The sequence below is a fragment of the Microcaecilia unicolor genome, chromosome 7, assembly GCF_901765095.1.
Source record: "Microcaecilia unicolor chromosome 7, aMicUni1.1, whole genome shotgun sequence".
Lineage (NCBI taxonomy): Eukaryota > Metazoa > Chordata > Amphibia > Gymnophiona > Siphonopidae > Microcaecilia > Microcaecilia unicolor.
In genome coordinates, this window is record NC_044037.1 from 59,596,206 (window position 1) to 59,620,527 (window position 24,322).

Consider the following 24,322-nt stretch of genomic DNA (forward strand, 5'->3'; position numbering starts at 1 on the left):
GATTTATGTCTTTCTCACTATGAGAGATGATTCAAGGTGCATTCTAAGAGCCATGCAAAATGGAAAACGTAAGCTCATTTTTTTTAGCTCTAGTTTGATAAGAGAAGAAACTTATCAGATGGTGTTGATGACTATCCCATGTATTGTGATTTCTACAATCATCACCAAAAAATAACATGTTAAGCGCTATTCTATCAACAGCACTGAAAGTTAGGCGCCATTCATAGAATATGGTTAAGGGGGAATTCTATACATGGTGCCTACAAAATCAGTGCCAAATCCCCCTTCCATACCCACTTAAGCACTATTCTGTAAGCCATGCTTAAAGTTAGGGACAGTTTATAGAATAGCATTTAAGTGCAGGGGTCACATGTAAATTTAGGCGCATCTATTTGTATCAATAAAAATGTGGCACAAATGCCCGCGCCTACATTTATACACGTAACCCCATTATACTATAATTACGCATGTAAATATAATCCATGGCCATGTTATGCCCGAAACACCTATGACCCTACCATTTCTATGCCCCCTTTTCTAGGACATGCATAAAATTTAGGCGTGGATCACATGCCTAAATTTATGTGTGTACATGTTAATTGATTTCAATTAGTGCCAATAATTGCTTGTTATTCAATTAAATTGCACATGCAATTAGGGTACATGCCCAAATTTGAACACACAATTTTTAGCAGTTTTTATAGAATTAGAGGATTACCCCCCCCCCCCACCCAATTCTATATAGCGTGACTGAAATTGCACATTCAAATCCAGTCATATTCTGGATTTGCATGCAATTTAATTACTTAAAAAAATCTGTGCTGATAATTGTCCCTTAACAAGCAATTATTGATACTAACTGGAATTAATTAGAATTTATGTGCACAACTTGCTAGGCGTAATCTGTAAAGTGGTGTGTGTAACTTCAAATGCGTGCTGCCAAAGGGTGTGTGGCTGAGGGAGTGGAATAAGCAGACCATGTGCATCCTGAAAATCTATATGCACTGTTATATAATGCACCTGATCGGCACCTAACTTAGGCGTTGGTATTTCCACCAAGTTTTACGTGGCATAAATGATCGTGCCTAGAGTTAGGCGCTAGCATGGCCACTAGGCATATTCTATAAACTGGCTAGGCATATTCTACAAACCGTACCTAAATCTAGGTGCAATTTACAGAATATGGCTAGCAAGAAATATTTTTGGTGCTGATTTTTCATGCACCATATATAGAATCTAGTCCTTAGCGAGTGAGGATTTATACCAAGTAAACCTGGTGTAAAATCCTCGCATCTAAATTGGGTGTGAATCTCCCTTACTCTATAACAGCACACATAAATTCTAGGAATGCCCCTGATCCGTCCATGGCCCTCCCATGGCCACACCCTCTTTTTGGAACTGCATAGGTCTGCGCTACTAAAAATGCAGTATAAATTTCAATTAAGGCTAATTAGTGCTGATAAATGATTATTAGCTCCCAATAATCAATGCTAAGTAGCTCATTAATCAATTAAATTGCATGTGCAAATTGGGTGCATGCCTACATTTGCACATGCAAATTTAAGCACCATTTATAGAATTTCAGAGTATGTGAAGGGTATTTTTTGGTCATATGAGGGTTGAAAATTGTCCATATTTTCTTAAGTTGATTGATCCAATTCAGAATTTACTCTACTGCATGCAGGGAAATGTAGATCTGATATTCAAAATAGAAAGAAAGAATGCAGGGCTATACTACTATACATATGAAGGGTAAATGTATAACTGGAGGCTCAGGTAGGAAGGGCACATAAGTGCATATGTTTTCCTATTTTAGGGGGTCTTTTACTAAAGCTTAGCTTCAGTTATCTGCAGCAGGGCCCATTTTATTCCTATGGACCTTCTGCAGATAACTCAAATTAAGCTTTAGTAAAAGACCCCCTTAGAAAGGCAACATATACGTTTTTAAAGTTTAATATTTATTAGGTTGATATACCACATTTTATCAAAGACAACAAAGCAGTTTATAAAGAATCAGTTGTAATATGTACAGGGATACGTGATGGACAAGGAGACAGAGACCTAGCAATAGTGCAGCATGGGAAGCACTCTATTGCATTGTACACAAAATCTTATTTAATAACTAACATACAAATTAATAAATATGTAGGTTTCCACCTCCAACCCTAGTTTTATTTGGCAAAAATGCATGTAAATTGCTGTATTTTAATCATTTACTTGTGTATATGGGAGCTTACACACACAAATATCTCCTTAAAGAAAACCAACTAGTGGAAAAGCATTATATTTTAATATTTTAAGTATGATATTTTAATAGTATGTCCGTTGCTGGAAGGCATGCGTACGGGCATAGTTTGGGTAGAATGTGAGTGGAGTACACAAGTATGCACAAAAATTATAAAATACTATAATGTATGCATGTTCTTACATATATCTAGGTATAGACTTATATCCCAGCTATAGATCTGTTTAAGTGGTCGTGCCTAAATATGTATGCATTCTCTGCACTTAAGCATGTGTATGGGCATAGGGCCAGATTCTATATATGGTGCCTGAAAAATCCACACGGTGCCTAGTTTTAGGTGTGGTATATAGAATACACCTAGTTGAGATCACAGTGCTTAAAAGTATTTTATTTATTTATTGCATTTGTATCCCACATTTTCCCACCTCTTTGCGGGCTCAGTGTGGCTTACAATAAGATATGAATAGTAGAAATACATTTGTAACAACTTGAGTATGGAATACGTTGTGCAGAGTTGTGTGAGACATTCGATTATCATTAGGAATGAAACAATGGGACATCAACATAGAGACATTAGGAGGAGACAGTGGGACAGTTGATTACAGGATGAGGGATCTGAAGTGGTTGTATGTTGCATTGATGAACAGTGAGTATGGACTCTATGTGTTTTGGTTCTTTCCGTAAGTTTGTTCAAACAGGTGCGTCTTCAGTAGTTTTCGGAAGGAAGCTTGTTCGTTAATCATTCTTAGGTTGCGCGGTAGTGTATTCCAGGCCTGCGTGCTCATGTGGGAAAAGGTTGACGCGTGTAGCGTCTTGTATTTCAAGCCCTTGCAAGTGGGGAAGTGGAGGTTGAGGTATGTTCGGGATGACCTTTTAGCGTTTCTGGGTGGTAGGTCTATTAGATCAGACATGTACGCTGGGGCTTCGCCGTAGATGATCTTATGGACTAGTGTGCAAACTTTGAAAGTAACGCGTTCCTTAAGTGGAAGCCAATGTAATTTCTCTCGTAGTGGTTTCGCCCTTTCATATCTTGGTTTTCCGAGGATGAGCCTGGCTGCTGTGTTCTGGGCTGTTTGAAGTTTCCTCATTATTTGCTCTCTGCAGCCCGCGTATAGTGAGTTGCAGTAATCCAGGTGGCTGAGGACGAGGGATTGCACTAGGCTGCGGAAGACGAATCTTGGGAAGAATGGTCTTATCCTTTTCAATTTCCACATGCCATAGAACATCTTCTTGGTTGTATTGTTTGCGTGGGTTTCGAGTGTTAGGTGGCGGTCGATGGTGACTCCAAGGATTTTTAGTGTTTCTGAGACTGGGAGGTTTAGGGTTGGTGTGTTTATAGCGCTGAATTCATTTGTGTTGTATTGGGAGGTGAGTATCAGGCATCGGGTTTTTTCTGCGTTTAATTTCAGGCGGAATGCGTCTGCCCATGTGTTCATGACGTGTATACTTTGATTGATTTCGTTGGAGATTTCTTTGGTGTCTTGTTTGAATGGGATGTATATTGTTACATCATCGGCGTATATATACGGGTTGAGCTTATGGTTTGATAAGAGTTTTGCTAAAGGGATCATCATTAGGTTGAAAATGGTTGGTGAAAGAGGTGATCCTTGTGGGACTCCACATATAGGTGTCCATGCCTTGGACGTGGTTGAATTAGATGTGACTTGATACGAACGTAGGGTTAGGAACCCCTTGAACCAGTTCAGGACATTTCCTCCTATGCCAAAATGTTCGAGTATGTGTAGCAGGATTCCATGATCTACCATGTCGAAGGCGCTTGACATGTCAAATTGTAGGAGGAGTATATTGTTGCCAGTTGCGATGATTTGTTTGAATTTGGTCATAAGGGTGATTAATACTGTTTCTGTACTATGATTCGATCGGAATCCTGATTGGGCGTCATGCAGTATTGAGTGTTTATCTAGGTAGTTTGTGAGTTGTTTAGTTACCATACCTTCAGTTAACTTGGTTATTAGTGGTATAGATGCTATTGGCCTGTAGTTGGTTATTTAGCTCGTGTTTTTCTTTGTATCTTTAGGAATAGGGGTGAGCAGGATTTTTCCTTTTTCTTTTGGGAAGAGTCCATTTTGTAGCATGTAGTTTATGTGGTTTGTTAGGTCTATTATGAATTTCTGGGGAGCGGATTTCATGAGGCTGTTTGGACATATGTCTAGTTTGCAGTTGGATTTAGCATATCTTTTAAGAGTTTTAGAGATGAGGTCTTCTGGCAGTTGTTCAAATTCGGTCCAGGTTCTGTCTGCTGGGAATATTCCTTCTTCTGGATCTAGGCAGTCTAGAAGAGTGGTGTATTCTGTAGGGCTAGTGGGTATCTTGTGCCGTAGTAGTATAATTTTCTCCTTGAAGTATGTCGCTAGGTTGTCGACACTTGGTGTATCTTTGTCGTTGGTTGTAACTGGTGAGGTGTCTAATAGTTTGTTCACGAGGTTGAAGAGTTTATGTGTGTCTTTGTAGTTTGGTCCTATTAATGTTTTGTAGTGAAGTCTTTTTGTCTGTTTTATGGTATATTTGTATTTTCTCCGAAGTAGTTTCCAGTCATTTAGTGTTTGTTCATCTCTCTTTTTGTTCCAGGCTCGTTCTAGTCTCCTGACTTGTGTTTTTAGTTTTTTCAGCTCTTCGGTGAACCATGGATTTGCGTTTTTCCTGTGTGTAGTTCTGGTTTGGACTGGGGCGATTTTGTCTAATGTTATTGTGCTTATGTCATCCCATTCTTGGAGGAATTGGATGGTGTCAGCGTTTGTAGTCCATTCGTTCTGGTAGATCTGTTGCCAGAATGTTGAGGGGTCTATTTTCCCTCTCGTTGTGTAGGTTGTTCGCTCATGTTTATTATTCGTGTTTAGTTGTGTTTTTTGCCAGCAGAGAGTGACATTTGCTCTATGGTGGTCTGACCATGGTGTTGGTGTCCATCTTGTATTAGCGAGTATGATAGTTGAGTCTATTGGTATGAAAATATTACTGATGCAGTTCGACATGTCCAGCGCGTTTGATATGGTAGACCACAACATCTTACTACATCTACTGGTCACCCGAGGCATCGGTGGGAGCGTGTTACTCTGGTTTAATGGTTTCCTGTCAACGAGAACATACCAGGTCAAAGGCACCCCAGTTCATTCAGCACCTTGGAAAGCCTCTTGTGGGGTTCCACAAGGTTCACCCCTTTCTCCAACGCTATTCAACATCATGCTGTTTCCTCTTGCAACTGCACTAGCAAACAAAGGCCTGAAACCATTTATCTATGCAGATGACATAACCATCTCCATCCCCTTCCATTCCTCATTAGATGAAATCACAGATTTGATCGAAGCGAGTTTTTCCATCTTGGAACGTTGGACTGAGGTATTTCGGTTTAAGTTAAACAAAAACAAAACTCAGTGTCTTGTACTCTCGTCCGTCCATGCCAGATTTTCCTCTAGCTCCCTATTTCACAGAGCCTACGATTACTGGGTGTTGAGCTGGATCCTCACCTGCACCTGGATCTGCAAGTGCGAGCGGTCACCAAGCGGATGTTCTATGCAATGTGGAGGCTGCAGCGCGTTAAGTTTTGTCTCACCAGAGAGCTCTTCTGCACACTCGTTCACTGGTTGGTTCGGTCTCACCTGAACTACTGCAGTGGGATTTATACAGGCTGCCAGGAGCATCTACCGAGGAAATTCCAGACCGCCCAGAATACTGCTGCAAGACTCATCTTGGGCAAATTGCGCATGGTTCCTACGCATTCAAGATCTGCACTTTGACGCATAAAATAATATACGGATTAGCTCCGGAATACATGACCCCTTTAATAGATCTCCCACCTAGAAATGCCATCACAACAGCACGCAACTTTCTACAACTACATTATCCATCTTGCAGGGGTGTAAAATATAAACTTCTTTTTGCCTCTACTTTCCACTACTCCAGCCCGAAGACTTGGAATGCTCTTCCCCTGTACCTAAAATTGCAAGCTGACCACCATCTTTTCAAGAAGCTGCTGAAAACGTACCTTTTTGAAAAAGTGTATTCCATCAGTAACTCTGCTGTTTAGCCACCCTAATTGCTGCTAGTGTTTTATCCTTATTCTACTGTAACATTCTTGTGTTGTATCTCTTGACTTTTGTAATTCATGGAAGCCACATTGTGCCTGCATATGTGGGAAAATGTGGGGTAGAAATGAACCATAAATAAATAAATAAATAAACAAACACACCAATGGAAACATGGCATAAATGCCAAACACATAGATTTAGATGCACTGGGCCATATTCTATAACAGTGTGCATAAATTTTGGAAAGCCCATGAAACACCCATTTCCCCACCCATAACCAAGCCCCTTTTTGGCAGCGCATTAGAATTTAGGCAAAGTGTGTTACACTTAGGGCCCTGTTTGCTAAGCTGCACTGTAGGCATGCTAATTTTTTAGTGTGCGCTAAAAATTAGCGTGTGCAACGATAGAGACACCTATTGGGTATCTCTAGCATTAGAATGTGCTAAATTGTAGTGCACGCTAAAAGGTTTGAGTGCTTAGAGCTCAGCTTAATAAACAGGGCCCTTAGCAAGTTATGGGGTCCTTTTACTAAAGTGCGCTGAAAAATGGCCTGTGGTAGTGTAGGTGCAGGTTTTGAGTGCACACAGATCCATTTTTCAGCGCACCTATAAAAAAAGGCCTTTTTAAAATTTTTGCCAAAAATGAACATGCAGCAAATTGAAAATTGCCATGTATCCATTTTGGGTCTGAGACCTTACTGCCAGCCATTGACTTAGTGGTAAGGTCTAATGCGGTAACCGGGCGGTAATGACCTATGCGCATTAAATGCCACTGACGTGCGTATTTCTGTGCCGATCTGCCATTTTTAACCCCATTTTGGCGCATTGCATCCATTGGAGCATATTTCCAAGTTGGGCATGGAATTAGCACCTAACTTTAGGCCTAATTTGGGGGTCCTTTTACTAAGCGGTGGTAAGCCCACCGTGGGCTTACCATGCGCCAACCTGGAGCTACCAGCATCCCAACGCAGGCACCTGCAGTGGTTCCACCCCAAGTGTGCGGCATTTCTGGCACTAGCAAAAATATTCAAAAAATATTTCCACAGGGAGTTACCAGGCAGAAATCAGGATGCACCGCATGCTACCCAGGTTAGCTTGTAGCCCTTACTACCACCTCCGTGGGTAGTGGTAAGTAACTCCCCCCCTCCGGATGGCAATATGGTAAAAGCAATCTTACTGCATGGCCATGTCTTTTTTCAGCTTTTTTACTCGCTGAGATAAAAATGGCCTCAGCACGCAGCAAAAGCATTTAGAAAATTTAGGAGATTTTTAGTGAAATGCATCTAGGAGTCTGACTAGTCTTGCTGAACTAAACATGTATACTCTGGAGGAAAGGAGAAACAGGGGTGATATGATACAGACGTTCAAATATTTGAAAGGTATTAATCCGCAAACGAACCTTTTCCGGAGATGGGAAGGTGGTAGAACGAGAGGACATGAAATGAGATTGAAGGGGGGCAGACTCAAGAAAAATGTCAGGAAGTATTTTTTCACGGAGAGAGTAGTGGATGCTTGGAATGCCCTCCCGCGGGAGGTGGTGGAAATGAAAACGGTAACGGAATTCAAACATGTGTGGGATAAGCATAAAGGAATCCTGTGCCGAAGGAATGGATCCTCAGGAGCTTAGTCAAGATCGGGAGGCGGGGCTGATGGTTGGGAGGCAGGGATAGGGCTGGGCAGACTTATACGGTCTGTGCCAGAGCCGGTGGTGGGAAGCGGGACTGGTGGTTGGGAGGCGGGGATAGTGCTGGACAGACTTGTACGGTCTGTGCCAGAGCCGGTGGTTGGGAGGCAGGGCTGGTGGTGGGGAGGTGAGGATAGTGCTGGGCAGACTTATACGGTCTGTGCCTGTGCCAGAGCCGGTGGTTGGGAGGTGGGGCTGGTGGTTGGGAGGTGGGGATAGTGCGGGGCAGACTTATACGGTCTGTGCCCTGAAGAGCACAGGTACAAATCAAAGTAGGGTATACACAAAAAGCAGCAAATATGAGTTATCTTGTTGGGCAGACTGGATGGACCATCCAGGTCTTTTTCTGCTGTCATCTACTATGTTACTATGTTACTATGACTCAAAAAAACAGAGGAAAAAGGCCTCGAGAAGCCCTCAGCAAGTCTAAAGACCACGAGGGCTGGACTTCTTCATCATTGGCCAAAAAACCTCCGCATAAAAACCTCTCTCTTTAATTTCATAGGGTTTTATCTTTTTTTCGTTTTTATCTTATTTTTTATGTTTATATTTTTTGTCTTCTTTCTTTGTAAAATACTTTAATACATTAGAATCAGCATCAGATTTACTTAGCTTTATCTGACGTTACAGCATACGGGTCAATTCAGCATATGGATCAGTTTTAAATGCAGACCAAGACCAACGATGACCGTCGTTTCGATGACCTGCCTCAGGTTACAATGGTCCGTGATCCTGATCTCCGTAGTGCTTGATTTTTTAGAAATTTAAGCATTAACAGTGGCGGGAAAAGAATAGCTTTACAGTGGAGAATGGGGGTGGACTACTTATTGCCATTGGCACACATTACCCACTATGAGCTAGATTCAATATATGGTGCCAAAAAGGCACTATTCTATAAGCCACACTTAAAAGTTAGGCACTGTTTATAGAATACTGCTTATGCCCGGGAATAGTGCCGGTTACATAAGTAAATAATAATTCATAAGTGCTGGGCATATTTTTGATCCACCCATGCTTCGCCCCCCCCCCCCCCCCCCCCCCCACACACACCCATATCTTTCCTAGCAGTTGTGTGCTAAAAGAATTATACACTAATAGAGGTTTATAAAATACTGAGTGGAGTGTAACAGGTAGATGTGAATTGCTTGTTTATGCTTTTCAAAAATACCAGGACTAGGGAGCATACAAAGAAGCTACCAAGTAGTAAATTTAAAATGAATCAGAGAAAATATTTCTTCGCTCAAAGAGTCATTAAGCTTTGGAATTTGTTGCCAGATAATGTGATAGACAGTTAGCTCAGCAGGGTTTAATAAAGGTTTGGATAATTTCCTAAAAGAAAAGTCCATAAGCCATTATTAAGATGGACTTAGGAAAGTCCACTGCTTATTTCTAGGATAAGCAGCATAAAATCTGTTTTGCTGTTCTGGGATCTTGCCAGGTATTTGTGATCTGGATTGGCCACTGTTGAATACAGGATACTGGACTTGATGGACCTTCAGTCTGTCCTCATATGGCAATGCTTATGTTCTTATGTAGAATTACAACTAAAGGCAGTTATGTGAATGACTACAAATTAGCACCAATTAACTCCCATTATAGCCTATTATTGGTAGTTACTGCCAATTAGCACCTAATTTGACAATTAAGTTCTGCATGGAACTGTCATTATTCTAGAACCTGTGCATGCAAATTTACATGCTGAGTGTGAAAATGTGTGTGTAAGATTATAGAATTAAGGAGCTAGTGTGCATTATTTTTCTTTTCAAAGATGCACCTCCCCCAACTCTTACTACACAGTCTGTATCAGTTTATGCAATTAAAGTACAGTAAGAGCAACATTTTACCACAGTTTACTAAATAAGCCCCTAAACATGCAAGTTATCTAGATACCCCTGGATTCTATATAGCGCGCCTAGAGATTTACACCAAAATCCAAGTGAATTCTATAAGAATGTGCATAACTTAATTGGCTTAACAAGCCAACCAGTGTTGTTACCAGCTCTTAACAAGCAATAATGAGCACTAATTGGCAATAATTATAATTTATGTGTACAAGTCGCTAATCATATTCTGTAACACAGTGCACCTAACTTCTAACACTTGCAGGCAAAAAGGGAAGTGGTTATAGGCGGTGAAATGGGCGTTTCTTGGGTGTTCTGAAATTTACGTGCATAGTTATAGAATATGGTCCAGTGTGCCTAAATCTACATACCAGAATTTAAAAATATTTGTGTTGACATAAACGGATGTGTGTAGTTTTAGTCACTGGGATATCAATTAAGCGTATTCTATATACCACGCCTCAATCTAGGCACCGCTTATAGAATACGTTTAGGTGGAAATGTTTTCCATGTGGATTTTTTAGGTGCCATATGTAGAATCCCCCCTCCCCCAAAGTGACTGAATATCACTATACTTTGGATAATCTTGTAGTCTGCTCTTACACCACCATCCCTTTGCCCCTTCACCACATTGACAGTATAGGGCCATTTAGACAGATTTTCAGCCTGATACTATCCTTGTAAGGTCTGAAAATCCAGCTACTGGTGAACATAAAATCTCTTTTGAATATCAGCCCAAAAACGTTTACGTGCTAAAGATAATAAGAACTTCATTGAATAAGATTATTCTATGGTCTGATTTTTTAAAATTGCTTTTCATTTATATTGGTTTTCAAATTACAGATTTCAAAACCAAATTGAGAGTACATCATCAAGAAGAATAAAGGGGGAGGGTGACATGATACAATTAAATGAATGAAAATAACCCCCAAATGAAGTCCACTATATTTAGGGAGAGCAAATCTCAAATAGAAAGACCAATAATTAGCATGAATACCCAAGAAAAAGAAACCTGGCTAGTGTGAGAAACTGATTCTGAGTATAAGGACAGCAGTTTCCCTCTTGCATGGAAGATGATGGAGAGAAGGGAGTAGAAGGGGTGACAGGTAATTTATCACAAAGGAGAAAATATAATTGAGAAGAGTCAAAGAAAAGATACTTACATGGAAAATGTCAGCAAACACCATATGGCCTATCCATTCTCACCATTCATACCAAGTACTAATCTCTAATATTTATTTCCTCTTCTTTAGAGATGCTCTGTGGTTGCTCCTTGCTTTCTTGAATTCAGAAACATGTCGTCATCTTTACCACCACCTCTGGGAGGCTGTTCCATGCCTTGTCCACTCTTTCCATAAAGAAATATTTTTTTAGATTACTCCTGAGTCTTTCACCTTTATCCTATGCTCCCTTGTTCTAGAATTTCCTTTCAGTTGAAAGAGTCCCATTTATTTTATGAAGTTATTTAAATGTCTCTATCTTCATACCCTTGAACTTCACCATACATTTACAAGGTTACTTAAAAAAGAGCATAGCACCAACTTGCAACACTATAACTATAGAAACTTCCGTCGCTTCTCAGTAGCTCTCTAAACATCCATAAAAGCAAAATGTTTTAAGCGATAAAATTAATATCTCTATGTCTGAAAAATTATTTCACTAAGGGCTTCTTTTACAAAGCTGCGCTATCGATTCCCGCACAGCAAATGAGAGGAAGCCCGTAGGAATTGAACGGGCTTGGAATTGAACGGGCTTCCTCTTATTTGTTGCACCGGGAATTGGTAACGCGGCTTTGTTAAAGAGGTTCTAAGAACATAAGATCATAATCATTGCCATTCTGGGACAGACTGAAGGTCCATCAAGCCCAGCATTCTGTTTCCAACAGTGGCCAATCCAGGTCACAAGTACATGGCAAGATCCCAAAACAGTAATACAGATCTTATGCTGCTTATCCTAAAATATGTACAATACAGAGTGGTAGATGTTTATTTCCGGAGTAGACAACTTTTATATTTTAAGGGGAAAGTCTCATATAGTCACCAGGGTCTCTTGTGTTATTTCACTCACCAAATAGACAAAACCCCCTTCCTTCCTATGTGTGCTTCCAACTAGTGTGGCAATTGAATTTTTATATTTTTGTCTTTTTTTATTTTTTTCTGCTATATTTCTTTGTGCTTATGTTTTAATCACTCTCGCACACATAATGCATCATCTTAACATCACAATGCTAACTATGGCAGGCTCAAAGTGGTCATTTATCTGAATATTCCAGTGTGTCTACGATTTCCAGTGCAGCAGTAGCCTGTCAGTTTTTAAATGGGAAATTTTGCAGGGAGTTTTCTTTTCAAAGGGGCACTTTTACTAAACTGATTTAAGTGTTAACACACACTAAGGGTCGTTTTACAAAGTCGTGGTATAGATTCCCAGTGCAGTAAATGCGAGAAAGCCAGTTCAATTCCCATGGGCTTCATCGCAGTTGTCACATGGGAATCAGTAATGCGGCTTTGTAAAAGGAGCCCTTAATGCAGAAAGAAAGATTTGCAGCAAAATGATTCATCTGTCAGCATGCACTAATTGCGAACTATTTCATGAAAAACAAATTGAAGGGAGGGTATTATGGGTAGAGAATGGATGTGGAAGCATTATCCATTTAGCATGTTTACAATAGCACGCACAAGCTGGATAATGCAATGTTTACTATGGTGTGTTAGGGCTTTTAGCATGCCTACACTTAGCGCGCGCTAAAAATGTAGGCGCCTATAAGGATATTGTAGGCACGTACGTGGTTAATGCACATTAAAAATGTTAATGCACCTATAATGCTGCTTAGTAAACAGAACCCTTAACATGGGAGCAGTAAGCATCTCTTAAATAGGAGGCAATATGTGCTCATGCGTTATTTTTTTCCACGTCCAACACACTAATAGAAAAAATTAGCTTGGGACATGTAAGAAACAAATAGAAAAATGCTTAGTATACTGGTGGAGTAATTTTGGGCTTGGTATATGGGAGCGTCCAATGTTAGCATGCGTTAAATACAGATTTTGCTGCGACTTAATAAAAGGGCCCCATAATTCAAATAACTGCAGGTCTAAAAGCTAGGTAGTAAAGTTGAAAAATTGCTCTCAAAATACCTCATTTTGGGGTTCTTTTATTAAGCTGCGGTAAGCACTAGCACTTGTTTACCAAAGTTTAAAAGGGCTTACCATGGGGAGCACTCGGTTCCAAATGAGTGTGCACTACCCTTGTGCTAAACATTTTTTGGGTTGGTCAGGGGAGCTTGTTTGGGGGAGGAGAATGGGCAATTCTGCACTAATCAGCACATTTACATTAATTATTAGCATAAGATTAGCATGTGAGCCCTTACTGCCTACAAAATAGGGGCCGCTTTTTCAAAGTGGCAGTAAGCTCAATGTGGGCTTACAGCTCGCTAAAAAGGAAGTACCGCCAGGCTATGCAGCAGCCTGGCAGTAGTTCCTACCCCTAGCATGTCGTCATATCTGGCCCTACAAAAATAGATTTATTTTTGTAGCACCAGTGTGTACCTGGTGGTACTACTACCACTACTTAACATTTCTAGAGCGCTACTAGGGTTACGCAGCGCTGTACAAATTAACAAAGAAGGATGGTCCCTGCTCAAAGGAGCTTACAATCTAAAGTACACACGCACTGCTCGGTTACTGCTGAGTTGTCACAGGAACTCTTACTGCCACCTCAATGAGTGGCTGCACGGCCATTTCCTAAAAAAAAAATCTCCATTTTACCTGCTGGCGCACGTCAAAAACATGTGCTGATGCCAGCGCAGGCCCTCTTTTGCCACGGCTTGGTAAAAGGGGCCCTAGGTGATGCAGGGTTCACACACTAATTTTTGGTAATTACCACACACTAATGGTAAAAAACACAAAAGAAGCACCAAGAGTGTTCAAAAATGGGACGTGTCCTTTTATTCCACAGCAGAGATCAATCTTGTACATTGTAATATCTGCAATCCCGGTAGCAAACCTTCAGGGGTGGTAGGCTCCCTTCAGCAGTCCCCAAACAAAGTCCTTCCAGACAACACAGCTTTTAGTTCCACACAGTTTATTTCCCCTCCTCCACAAAATCTCAGTTCAAGGGGGTTAAAGTCCCATTCAGTTTCCCAAAATAAAGCAACAAGAAAAAACTTCCCTTTAAATCCAAGGTCTCCCCCAGTTCAACAGCCTGGGTTTCAGTTTTAAAGTCTTTCCACTTGGGTGGTTGCAGAATGGCAGTACACTGCCCACAACACAGCTAATTGACTCCTGTGACCACCCACCGCCTTCAGTCCCTGCAACTCTGCCCCAAAGTACAATTACAGTCCATGTCCACTGGTTCCTCCAAACCTGGTGTGTTGGTCTCTCCAGCCTCTCCTTCCTCCAAACACTCCATTAACTCTGCTCCTCTGTTAGGCTGTTGGTTGGAGACCTCCTCCCCCTCCCAGGTGGAAGGAATCTTGTACTGATTTCTAACCCAAGGGTATTGAGCTTTGTCATCCCTGCTCCCCCTTCTGGCCCTCGCCTGCCATAGCAGCTGCTCTTTCCAGTCCTTTTCCCCCTCCCTTCCACGTGGGGGCCATACCGGGTTTTGAGACCTACCACCCCGATCTCTTCTCTCAGGGCCTTGTGGGGAATGTAGTCTGGCCCCATACCTCCTCCTGGGCTGCTTAGACCCTCCAACCTCCTTACAACATCAAAGACTGAATCTTGTACATCAATGACCCTACTTGGGCTGTGTTTCAGTGCACAGCGCCTGCATCACAGGTCTACATCAGATATAATAATACAAAAAATATATGTAAATAATGAAAAATATGAAGAAGAAAAAGCATATCAATAGTAAAAAAGGATCATAAAACCGATTATATAGAAGAAGGAACCTACAAAGACAGATACACATATGAATAGTTACAGTGTGGTGTGCAACATCCATTGCAAATATTAATGGTAACATTAGCACATGGCCATTAATTTGGAAAATGTGAAAGTGGCCATTTTTAGGCCACAGAAAAAGTGGCCTTAGTATATGGGAAAGACCCACATAAAGGTGCGCAAAGGCCACTGTTTGCAAATCATAACGTATGACCCCTTTTAGCGCAGCATAGTAAAAGGGCGGCTTGGAGTTTTGGAATGATAAATATATTTCCTTTATGATTTTGTTTATAGCTCCTTGCCTTGGATATTAACCCCTTTGTTTACTAAGTTGCACGGCAATGCTGACACAGCTCATTCAAAGTAAACAGGGGGTAAATGAGGGTGTGTTATGATAGTATTATAGCATCATTTAAAGTTACAATTTAAGTACTTGATATCATTTTTTTTTGGGTCTCAGTTTAAGGTCCTGCATAATATTTAATGTGGGCCTGGTAGTTTATTGAAGTTCTTCATATAATGTACTTAAATGTTTGCAGTTTCATTGAATTGGGGTAAGCTTTAAAATTTTTTAAAAAATTTGCAATGCACTTTTTTGGCTGCTTTATTCATTCTTTGTGAATAATTGTGCCAAATAAAACACAATGTTTTATCTATTTCTCTCAGGAATATACATGCAATACATTTTTTTCAAGCAAAAAGTCTTTTACACACCTGATTTTGCAGAAGAAATTTCTCTCCTAGGAGCACTTCATTGAAGTAATACGGAATCAAGAATTTCTTTTACTGCCAGGCAATGAAATTGCAAAGCTTCTCTCGAGTGATGACATCAATGTTCCAGATGAAGAAACTATATTTCAAGCCTTAATGATGTGGGTGAAACATGATTTACAAACTAGACAATGTGAACTTGGAATGCTTCTTTCTTACATAAGATTGCCATTACTTCCACCACAGGTATTAACATTTGATAGAGTACATTGTTCTCGTGACGAATGCAAATGCATATTCATTCAAACCCTACTTCATAAATGCATAAAAAAGGAAAAGCCTTATAAGCTTGTTTGTTAGATGTGCATTTGTTACCACAAAATTAGTAGCACATTTACATATGAATTAATGTGTGTAAGGTTGATTCATGTGTTAAAAGTTTTAATACTTACAAAAAAAGAAATTAACAAGAAAGTGTGAAATGAAAAACTCCAAACAACAAACGTAAATGAGCTACATTTTTTACGTGCTCATGATGACTATTTTATGCAAAAACAAGCATATAATTATCCTGCTTATTTTCGAAGGAGAAGGGCGGCCATCTTCCGACACAAGTCGGGAGATGGCCGGCCTTCTCCTAATGGCGGCCAAATCAGCATAATCGAAAGCCAATTTTGGCCGGCTTCAACTGCTTTCCGTCGCAGGGCCAGGGGTGTGTTGGCAGTGTACCGAAGGCGGGACGGGGCGTGGTTAAGAGATGGCTGGCCTCGGCTGATAATGGAAAAAAGAAGGCTGGCTCTGACGAGCACTTGGCCAGCTTCACTTGGTCCATTTATTTTTAGGACCAAGCCTCAAAAAAGTGCCCCAACTGACAAGATGACCACCGGAGGGAATCGGGGATCACCTCCCCTTATTCCCCCAGTGGTCACCAACCCCCTCCCACCCCCAAAAAAATATATAAACATTTTTGTGCCAGCCTCTATGCTAGCCTCAAATGTCATACCCAGCTCCATCACAGCTCTATGCAGGTCCCTGGAGCAGTTTTTAGTGGGTACTGCAGTGCACTTCAGGCAGGCAGACCCAGGCCCATCCCCCCACCTGTTACACTTGTGTTGGTAAATGGGAGCCCTCCAAAACCCACCCAAAACCCACTGTACCCACATATAGGTGCCCCTCGTTACCCTTTAAGGGCTGTGGTAGTGTTGTACAGTTGTGGGTAGTGAGATTGGGGAGTTTTGGGGGGCTCAGCACACAGGGTAAGGGAGCGATGCACCTGGGATCAATTTGTGGAGTCCACTGCAGTGCCCCCTAGGGTGCCTGGTTGGTGTCCTGGCATGTGAGGGGACCACTGCACTATAAATGCTGGCTCCTCCTACAACCAAATGGTTTGGATTTGGCCGGTTTTGAGATGGCCGCCATTAGTTTCCATTATCAGCGAAAACCAATGCCGGCCATCTCTAACGCCAGCGATCTCTAAGTGCGGCCCAAATGTTGAGATTTGGACGGGCCCAACTGTATTACCGAAATGAAAGATGACCGGCCATCTTGTTTCGACAATACGGTTGGCTCCGCCCCTTCCCGGAGATGGCCGCTCTTATAGATGGGCGCCTCCATTCGATTATGCCCCTCCACGTGACACAGCATATTTATTTAATCAGATTTTGATGTACTCAAGGGGTCTTTTACTAAAGATTAGCTCAAATTATCTGCAGCTGGGCCCAATTTATTCCTATGGGCCCTGTTGCAGATAACTCAAGCTAATCTTTAGTAAAATAGCCCCTCAGTTATTGCCCTGCCAAATATCATAATAGGATTATAGTGTATTTACTCAGCATAAGAATAGAGCATTTTTTTGCTGCTATTGCTTTGTGTATTTTGAGAAAATTTATTAAGCTTTCAGATGTTATGTAAACATCTTCTGAAGAAGATAGAGATGCGTATCACTTGATTGAGCTCTGCAAATAAAGTAGAGGAACACTCATTTTAAAACTTGTAGAAATTTGAGAAGTCATTTTCATGTTCAGAGTCACTGAAGCATGCTCGTTAATTTAAGCCCTTTATACAGTTCTTGGCCATTCATCTTCTTTTAATTGATGCTGCCAGTTTCTCTATAATAGTTCGATTTTATCCGAACTGAGCTTGAACCAACTTTCCCATATCCATGCCCATGTTATCATTTGACTAGGAATGTTACATTCTAGAGGAAAATTTAGAAAGAAATGCTACTATTATAACAGCTAATGTGGTAATTTCAGAAGCCCTGTTTGCAATTTGGATGTGCATAAACTGGCATTTATATGTGTATATTGCATAGATGTATAAATTCCAATTATAGAAAGCTGGGATATACACGTCCTTATTGCAAGGGAGCATGGTTTTGATTTCGTTTTGGTGAAATAAATCACTACCAAAAATGGCAAAATCCCTATGGGGAGAGACAAAAAACTATATCAAAAAGTAAAGGAAGTCAATCCCCCAAAACGTCCAAAGTCATATATCAGATGCCTAGAGAAAAAACCCTTACAAATGTAAAAATTAGAGAGGGGGCAAACGAGAGTTCAGTATAGACTGCCCATTCAGTCGAGCTAGATTTCAGTGAGACCAGCCGCAAAGGCAGTTCACTTATAAAACTCTATACATCATGGGTACTCTCTATCAATGCCCCCCCTGGTTTTAATTATGTTTTGTTTGTTTATTATTTTAACTTTTCTGTTATATTTAACTAGTCAGAAGCCGTTCCTGGCCAGTTAAATAGTTTTGAGTATCGTTCAGAAGAGATATCGCTAGTAAAATAATACCTCCCCTTAAATAAAATGTATATTATGTAAATGTACATATACTATGAACTTATTCTCATATATATACTAAAATAAACTTTTTAAAATAAAGATAATGCTGCCAAATGGTAGCTACAAATCAAATATTAGAAATGTTACAGACGCTCAAAACTGTTTAAACGCTACAGATATTCAAAATTGTTTTAACTGGCCAGGAATTGCTCCCAATTCACACATCCCAAAATTACCATGAGATACCTCAGTGTGCTCTGCGGTAAGCCAAATTTTGCTGCTGTAAGCACAAGTTAGTGCTTTCCACAACTTTATAAAAGGGCTCCTTAGTTTGTTATATATTGCCTGCAAGCTCAAAAGCTATCTAAGGGGTCCTTTTAGAAAGCCATGGTACAAAGTGGCCTGCTCTAGTGTGGAAGCATCTTTTAGGTGTATGCTGGGCCATTTTTTACCATGGTTAGGAAAAAGGCTATTTTTTTAATGACTGGGAAATGGGCCTGTGCTAATTTTAAAACTAGTGCATGTCTATTTAAGGCCTGAGCCCTTACTGCCACCCATTGAATTAGCAATAAGAGCTCACATGCTACCCACGCGGTAACCATGCTGCATGTGCCAACATGGGCACATTGCCGGTTACCACCGGGAATGCCCCTCATGGTAGAAAATAGAAAATTATTCTCTACCGTGGGATTTGGGGTGCGTCAAAATCAGAATTACCCCCGGGCAAATGCGTTAGGTGGTTAAGGGCCCCTTTTACTAAATCGCACTAGTGATTCCCACATGGCAAATGTGACAAAGCCCAATTGAATTGAATGGGCTGCATCACATTTGCCACAATGGGAATCACTATTATGATTTAGTTAATAGGTCCTAAATGTTATGAGTAAACAGTGGTGTGCTGGTAAATGTTTAACAAAGGCTCTCTCCCTGGTCCCCCTCTGTGCCCCCCCAGTCCCCCTCTGTGCCCCCGGTCCCCCTCTATGCCCCCCCCCCAAATTGCAGAACTGGCTATGGCCGGGGAGAGAGCCTAGGGTGGGGGTTGGCAATGCATTCCTCCAGGAAAAAAAAATTAAATGATCACAGGTTCCAATCTAATTCATGTTTAATGTGCGATAAAATGCCGTAAATAAATATAAACTTTTAATGTTGAGCACCTGATTCTCAAAGTGAACATATTTCAAACACTATAATGAAAATAAAATTATTTTTTTTCTACCTTTGGTGACTGTTTTTCTGATCATGCTGGCCCAGTATCCGATTCTGCTGCTATCTGTCCTCTTAACTCCGTTTCCAGGGCTTCCTTTCCATTTATTTCTTTCCTTTCCTCCTTTCTTCTTCATTTCTGGTCCTCAGCTTCTGCCTATTTTCTTCATCCATGTGCAGTTTTTCTCCTCTCTTCCTTTTCCCTCATCTCATCTCCTTCCTCACTCTTCTCTCCCCTCCATCCATGTGCAGCATTTCTTCTCTCTCCCCTCCTCTCCCCTGCCCTGCATGCACCCATGTTCAGCAGTGACCCTCCTCTCCCCTGCCCTGCATGCACCATGTCCAGCAGTGACCCTCCTAACCCCTGCCCTGCTTGATGCACCCATGTCCAGCAGTGACCCTCCTTTCCCCTGTCCACCATCCACCCATGTCTAGCAGTGACCCTCCTCTCCCCTGCTCTCCATCCACCCATGTCCAGCAGTGACCCTCCTTTCCCCTGTCCTCCATCCACCCATGTCCAGCAGTGACCCTCCTCTCCCCTGCCCTGCATGCACCCATACCCAGTGACCCTCCTCCTCTCCCCTGTCCTCCATCCACCCATGTCCAGCAGTGACCCTCCTCTCCCCTGCCCTCCATCCACCCATGTCCAGCGCGACCCTTAGTTCTCTCCCCTCCATCCACTCATGCCCAGGGACTCCCTTCTCTCCCCTGCCACCCCTCCCGAAATGTTCACCGGCGACTTCTCCCTCCCTCCCTCCCTCCCTCCGTGTCCGTCCCGTCCCTTGCCGACCTGACTCTTCTAATTCTTCGGCGGGGCAGGCAGTCTTGCCTGCCCGCTACCAGCGCTGACTCTCTCCTGCCGGTTCGCGCTTCAAAATGGCCGCCGAGACTTCAGTAGAAGTCTCGTGAGGCCGCCTCTGGAAGTCTCGGAAGCCATTTTTAAAGCGCAAACCGGCAGGGGAGAGTCAGCGCTGGTAGCGGGCAGGCAAGACTGCCTGCCCCGCCAAAGAATTAAAAGAGTCAGGTGACAGTCGGTTACAGTGAGGGATCGGGCGGGCGATTGATCGATCGATCGGGCGGGCGGGTGGGAGGGAGGGAGGGAGGAGAGCCGGCTCGCAGTAGGAAACAACCGGCTCGCAAGTTGGTACAAAATGTAACAACCGGCTCTTGCAAGCCGGTGCGAGCCGGCTCCAGCTCACCACTGTGAGTAAATATTTTAGGCCAAATTACACTAACTAATTTTACTTCAGTTATTGGCAGATTTGGAGAACAGTGCAATGTTTGCCAATGACCTTGAGTGTCAAAAACTTCTTATGGAAGCTATGAAGTACCATCTTTTACCAGAAAGAAGGTCAATGATGCAAAGTCCGAGAACCAAACCAAGGAAATCCACTGTGGGGGCCCTATATGCTGTAGGAGGCATGGATGCAACTAAAGGTCAGTTTAAATTGTATTTAGATATGCACATCTTAAACTTGTGCTAACTGACTTTCTATTGAGGAAGTGTAACATTACCTCAGCTAGAATTGCATTAATGTTTCTCATATAAATCTGTTAAGTTTAGAGAAAAACATTTAATTATAAGTGGATTTAAAGATTCATGGTATGTCAAATGTATTACTAAATAATTCATGCCTCTGTTTCTATTTTTATATATATGCGACACCTTCAGATCATTGAAGGTTTATTTCTACAGATTTATTCATTGATTTAGGTCTTAACATCTCACTTTTAATGCCACCCTTTTTAACAGTGGCATACAGTCAAATCTAGTTAATGAAAAAGCAATCATGGACTGATCTGAAAATGATGGTGCATAGCTGCTACCACTGACTTACTGGATGTGGATAGAGGTAGGGGTGAAGGTGGAGTTAAAATAACAATAGTCAGAAACTTCAAATTGTTTGAGGGGATTTTAAATATTGCCAGAGAATTTGTCAAATAAAGCATTTGTTCCAGCTGGTGAACAATGAGAAGCTGGAAAAGATAAAAGCGAAATCAAGGATAGCAATAATGAAAGTAACCTATTCTCTACTCTGTCTTGATGACAGCAATAAAGCAAAAATTGCTCAAACTTTGCTACAGACTGCCAGAGGAGACACCCCATCAAGGTTTTGCCACTCTTTTTTTTTAGGCTTTTTCTGGTCGTAGTATTTTTATTAAATTTAAAAGAGAATAACAGAAGACAATTCAGTGTAACAGTACAACAGCATACAAATTGCAAAAATCATGTAAAGGACAGAAGAGAGAAAGAGTGGAGAGGAAGAAAAGAAAAAAGAAAAACACTTCTCAACAAGCATCTCCAAAGTAGGACAATAACAAAGACCACTTCTCCTTATAAGTGTTGTGGAGGGGAATAATCAAACGGCGCCGGCCAAATACATGGCCGACCATCTATTTTGGCGGCGCCGCAAACAGCTGGCCGAACCGTATTTTCGAAAAAGATGGCCGGCCATCTTTTGTTTCGATAATACGGTTGGAACCGGCCAAATGCATTGGATTTGACTGGGGTTTGAGATGGCTGGTTTCGTTTTTTAGCGATAATGGAAAGTTATATCGGCCATCTCAAACCCGGCCAAATCCAAGGCATTTGGCCGTGGAAGGAGGCAGCATTTTTAGTGCACTAGCCCCCCTGGAATGCCAGGACACCAACCGGGCACCCTAGGGGGCACTGCAGTGGACTTCAGAAAAGCTCCCACGTGCATAGCTCCCTTACTTTGGGAGCTGAGCCCCCCCAACCCCCCACCAAAACCCACTACCCACAAATGTACTGCACCCACTAAAACTGTTCCAGGGACCTGCATACAGCCTCTAGGACTTATTGCTGCTGTATAACTTTGGCACACCAGTTCGCACCTGAAGACTAATCTCTCTGAAAAAGTCCTTTCTTGGAATAACCACCTTTACTCACAGTTAACTGCAGATCAGAGGTTGTGCCCCACTGGCAAAGAGTCCCCTGGTACTAAGATGAGCAGTAGGTCAGAGCTGGCACAATAGTGTACAACGCCCTCTTTCAGCAACATTCAAGGTAAGAACTACGTTCTCTAACGTGGGTAACACAGGAAAGGGATCTAAAATTGTGTTCCTCCCTGCATTTACAAAAATGGCCACTACCACATGGACTACATCAGGAAACAAAACAGGGCACACTCTGACCCAGTAAGCAGGGGGAAAGCACCAGGGGAGTAAAGCCTACCAACTACCAATACCTACACCCACCACAATGCATTGCTGATGTGACTCTGCAGTGCAAATAACAGAAAAGGTGTCACACTCACCCCAGAGCCACATCACAAGCAGGCAAAGGCTGTCGGAGGACAGAACACATTCTGCTGTCATGGAGGTGGGTACAGCATTTGAGGCTGGCATTCAGGCTGGAAAAAAAGTGTTTAAAGTGGGTTTATTTTGGTGTGAGGGGGCTAGTGACCACTGGGGGAGTACGGGGAGGTCATCTCTGCTGCCTTCCGGTGGTCATGTGGTCAGTTCGGGCACCTTTTTGAAGCTTGGACCTGAAAAAAAAGGACCAAGTAAAAGCGGCCAAATGCTCTTCATCGCCGCCTTTTTTTTTTCCATTATGGGCTAAAGCCGGCAATTTCTTAACCCCACCCATGCCCCGCCTTTGCTTCGCGGCCAACATGCCCCTTGAACTTTGGCCGGCTCTGCAATGGGAAAGCAGCGATGGTGTCAAAATAGCGCCTTTCGATTATACCGATTTGGCTGGTTTCAGGACATGGCCGGCCATCTCCCGATTTGTGTCAGAAGATGGCCGGCGATCACTTTCGATTATAAGCTGGATAGCGACATGACATTTTAGCCAGAAAGGTATCATATTTATAAGTCTGAAATACCAAATTCTACCATTCTTGGTATGTGACGACCCAGGGTCTTCCAGTGCCCAAAAACTACTGTCAAGGCTAAAGTGAGCAAAATATTAACAAGTAAGCATTCATTATGGCTTAAGGAAGAGCGAAAACATTGGTTTCTGAGCAACACATATTTATACAGCATAGGACCATGGAAATGAAATATATCTGTTAAAGTGAACCAGACATCAGTCCAAAATGATTGAAGGCATACACAGTCAAAAACAAAGTGTCTGATAGTGCCCTGTTGAGCATGACAAGACCAACATAAACTGGAAATGGACGGATTATGGTATGCGACCTGAGGGGCGTCCATAAGGACCGGTGCATAAAAAATAAAGGGACTGCATGATGGCCGCAGACCTGGAACACTGAAACACTGAGCGACAGAGCTGCATCCAACTGCTATCAGAAATGGGCTGCTGAATATCTTGTTCCCAACATCTACGAAAGCCCAGACATGTAATGGAAGATTTACGTAAAAAGAAAGTATAAACGTGCGATGCAACATGTCTTGTTGACTGAAGACGTGTGGCTACATCAACAAGATCAGGGGAATGAAGCAGCATGGTAAGTTGTAAGTCGCTCTTAATATATAGATCAAACTAGAAGCCTCAACTATCTGGGGGAAAAGTCATAGGGCCCTATTTACTAATCAGCGCTATAGACGTGCTAATGTTTTTAGCACGTGCTAATGCTAGAGATACCCATAGGAATTTATAGGTGTCTCTAGTGTATGCAAATCAAGTTCATGCATATTCATTCTGGACATCCTGAAAACCTGACTGGACTTGGAGGAAAAAACTGCTTTAGAGAATATGCCTAGGTGTATTTTTTTACCGCACAGATTTTTCAGGCACCATAAATAGAACCACAGCAAAATTATATACATAATTCATTAAAATAGTGGCACATTTGTGCATATATGTAAAAATTCTACCTAAACTGTATTCTGTAAATATGTGCAACTCTTAACATAGCATGTATTTTATACATAGGTGTATATATAGGCTGGATCAGGAGCATGGGTAGGACTTGCATGTGTCTATCTTGCACAG

The 24,322-nt window shown here is 41.9% G+C and overlaps 1 protein-coding gene across 1 annotated transcript in view; it reads left to right on the forward strand.

Moving 5' to 3' along the window:
• Nucleotides 1-24,322, forward strand: part of KLHL4 (kelch like family member 4) — a 344,793-nt gene that overhangs the window by 286,404 nt on the left and 34,067 nt on the right. The window contains exons 5-6 of the mRNA XM_030209452.1: nt 15,443-15,655; nt 20,652-20,838. Coding sequence (XP_030065312.1) covers nt 15,443-15,655; nt 20,652-20,838 — 400 coding nt within the window. The remainder of the gene's footprint in view (nt 1-15,442; nt 15,656-20,651; nt 20,839-24,322) is intronic.